The sequence below is a fragment of the Nestor notabilis genome, unplaced genomic scaffold (assembly GCF_000696875.1).
Source record: "Nestor notabilis isolate BGI_N333 unplaced genomic scaffold, ASM69687v1 scaffold11058, whole genome shotgun sequence".
Lineage (NCBI taxonomy): Eukaryota > Metazoa > Chordata > Aves > Psittaciformes > Psittacidae > Nestor > Nestor notabilis.
Genome location: NW_009940700.1, coordinates 42,255 through 44,531, shown reverse-complemented (window position 1 = coordinate 44,531; position 2,277 = coordinate 42,255). Strand labels below are relative to the sequence as shown.

The window sequence follows — 2,277 nt, the reverse complement described above, 5'->3', positions numbered from 1 at the left end:
TTCCAACACAAACCAGTCTGGGATTCAATGATATAATGAAACCAAGAACTGGAGGGTTTGGGCAAATCTGCACACTTTTGAGTGCTCATCCAAGCGGCAACCTGGCTCTTTTCACTCCAGAGCAAGGACAGGGATGCAACACGTCATCACATCCTCAGCTATACATAACCCCACCAAGCTTTCAGTGAAACCCATTCCGTGACCACCAGAGCCTCGAGACACTTGGCATGACTCAGGTTGCTCCCATGGTTCTATTAACGCAACCCATGTGCTTGGCTGCAGGACTTCTCCTGGGAAGAATGGGCGAGCGAGGAGCGCCGCTGGTGAACGTGTGTCAGTGCCTCAACGAGGCCGTCATGAAAATCGTCTCGATGGCAGTTTGGTAAATCTGATTTCCATCCCTTCAGTTGTTCTCTTATCTCCTGCCTCATGGTGATGCTGATCATAGATCTCCAAGTGTCTTGTGAGCACCGGATTGATCTCCATGTGACTGTACCCCATGGTACCAGACACCGCAGGGACTGTCGTGGGGTGCTTCAGTCCCTGCTGCAGCCTCATAAATCATTGTTTATGCTTATTCTGTGCAGGTACTTCCCCTTCGGCATCGTGTTCCTCATTGCTGGAAAGATCCTGGAGATGGAAGACCCATCAGTTATAGGACAGAAGCTGGGGCTTTATGCCATTACGGTAGTGTCAGGACTAGCCATCCATGGAGTCATTCTCTTACCTCTGCTTTTTGCGCTCATCACCAAGAAAAACCCCTTTGCTTTCATCCAGGGGATACTGCAGGCCCTGCTCATCGCCTTAGCTACATCCTCCAGGTATGAAAACGTGGCTGACATATGCTGATATACCTGAGAAGGCATCAAGTTTGGTGGAGGGAGAGTACGTGTGCACGGCCAGGGGGGCTGTGGGAGAAAAGGTATAATCCAAAGAAAGCACAATTATGCTCCAGCACTTTTTGACATGAGAATGTTCCCAGTCTCAGTGGGAAGTGGGATGCTTGGCACTGGTCCCCAGCAGGATGAGCCTCAGGGCATCTTCAGACCCAGCCACTCCTCTCCTGGGCTTTTCCCAAAGCAAACCAGCAGGTTTGTGTCTGTGTGAGTTTATTGGAATTGTTGCAGTCACTTTTCTTTCAAAGGATTCAAAATAGGGCTGTTGTCAGTGCTTTATAAACCAATGTGGGGTTATGGGCCTGGGTTTGAACTGAAAACATCAAGAGTGTGTATCCCAAAGCTCCTCCAAGGAAAAGTTTTGTCTGATAAGATTGTAAAATTTTAGATTATCTGTTTTATTTTCATTCTTCAAAACATTCTTTAAAACAAGACACTTCACATGAGACACTTCTGCCCTTTCTGGGAGACACACAACTGCAAACATTGTCTTAGGAAACATTTCACGAGGCAAAGGGGTTTTCTGGCCTCTCAAATGTTGCTTCTTCCCATAATCCCAAGAACACCCCCTGGGGTTGTGCCCCTGCCAGCACCCACGAGGGTAATGTGGGGACCAGGAATGTACAACAAAGCTGCGACCACCCCACTCTGCTCTTCTGAGAGCGATGCCTTCATCACTGTGATGACACTGCTCTGGAGCCAGGCTGAGAGAGCTGGGCTGGGGCAGCTGGAGAAGAGAAGGCTCCTTAAGGGGAGACCTTAGAGCAGCTCCAGTGCCTAAAGGGCTCCAGGAAACAAAAAGCAAACGATAGACAGAATTACAGATCACGTCTTGTTTTGCAGCTCAGCAACCTTGCCCATCACCCTGAAGTGTCTCCTCGAGAACAATGGAATAGACAGACGTGTGGCACGATTCGTCCTCCCCGTTGGTGCCACCATCAACATGGATGGCACCGCACTGTACGAAGCGGTCGCTGCGATCTTTATTGCCCAGGTCAATGAATATGACTTGGATTTGGGACAAATTATAACCATCAGGTAAATGTGCCTTTGCAGCAGCTGAATTATTTCTCTCTATTCGTCTTTTTAGGCTTTATAACAACCTCTCAGCAGAGACCTTGCTACTGCTCAGGGGAATGTTGCTGGGAAGCTGAGCAGTAGGGAAGGCTGCAGTGTGTAGCAGCAGAGCTGGGGCTCTGCACCCACAGAATTTGATGCAAAATCAGAATCAAACACTTTGCCTATAGGTAAAATCCAGGCTGCAAACGGGCAGCATGACTAGAGCTGGTCAGCTCCTGAAATGTGGATGAATTAGCACAGAAACCTGGAGAGGGGCTTTGGACAAGGGCCTGTAGGGACAGGACAAGGGGAATGGCTTGAA

The 2,277-nt window shown here is 49.0% G+C and overlaps 1 protein-coding gene across 1 annotated transcript in view; it reads left to right on the top strand.

Annotated features, from left to right (window-relative positions):
* Positions 1 to 2,277, top strand: part of LOC104410354 (excitatory amino acid transporter 5-like) — a 10,282-nt gene that overhangs the window by 5,576 nt on the left and 2,429 nt on the right. The window contains exons 6-8 of the mRNA XM_010020491.1: positions 283 to 382; positions 588 to 821; positions 1,740 to 1,934. Coding sequence (XP_010018793.1) covers positions 283 to 382; positions 588 to 821; positions 1,740 to 1,934 — 529 coding nt within the window. The remainder of the gene's footprint in view (positions 1 to 282; positions 383 to 587; positions 822 to 1,739; positions 1,935 to 2,277) is intronic.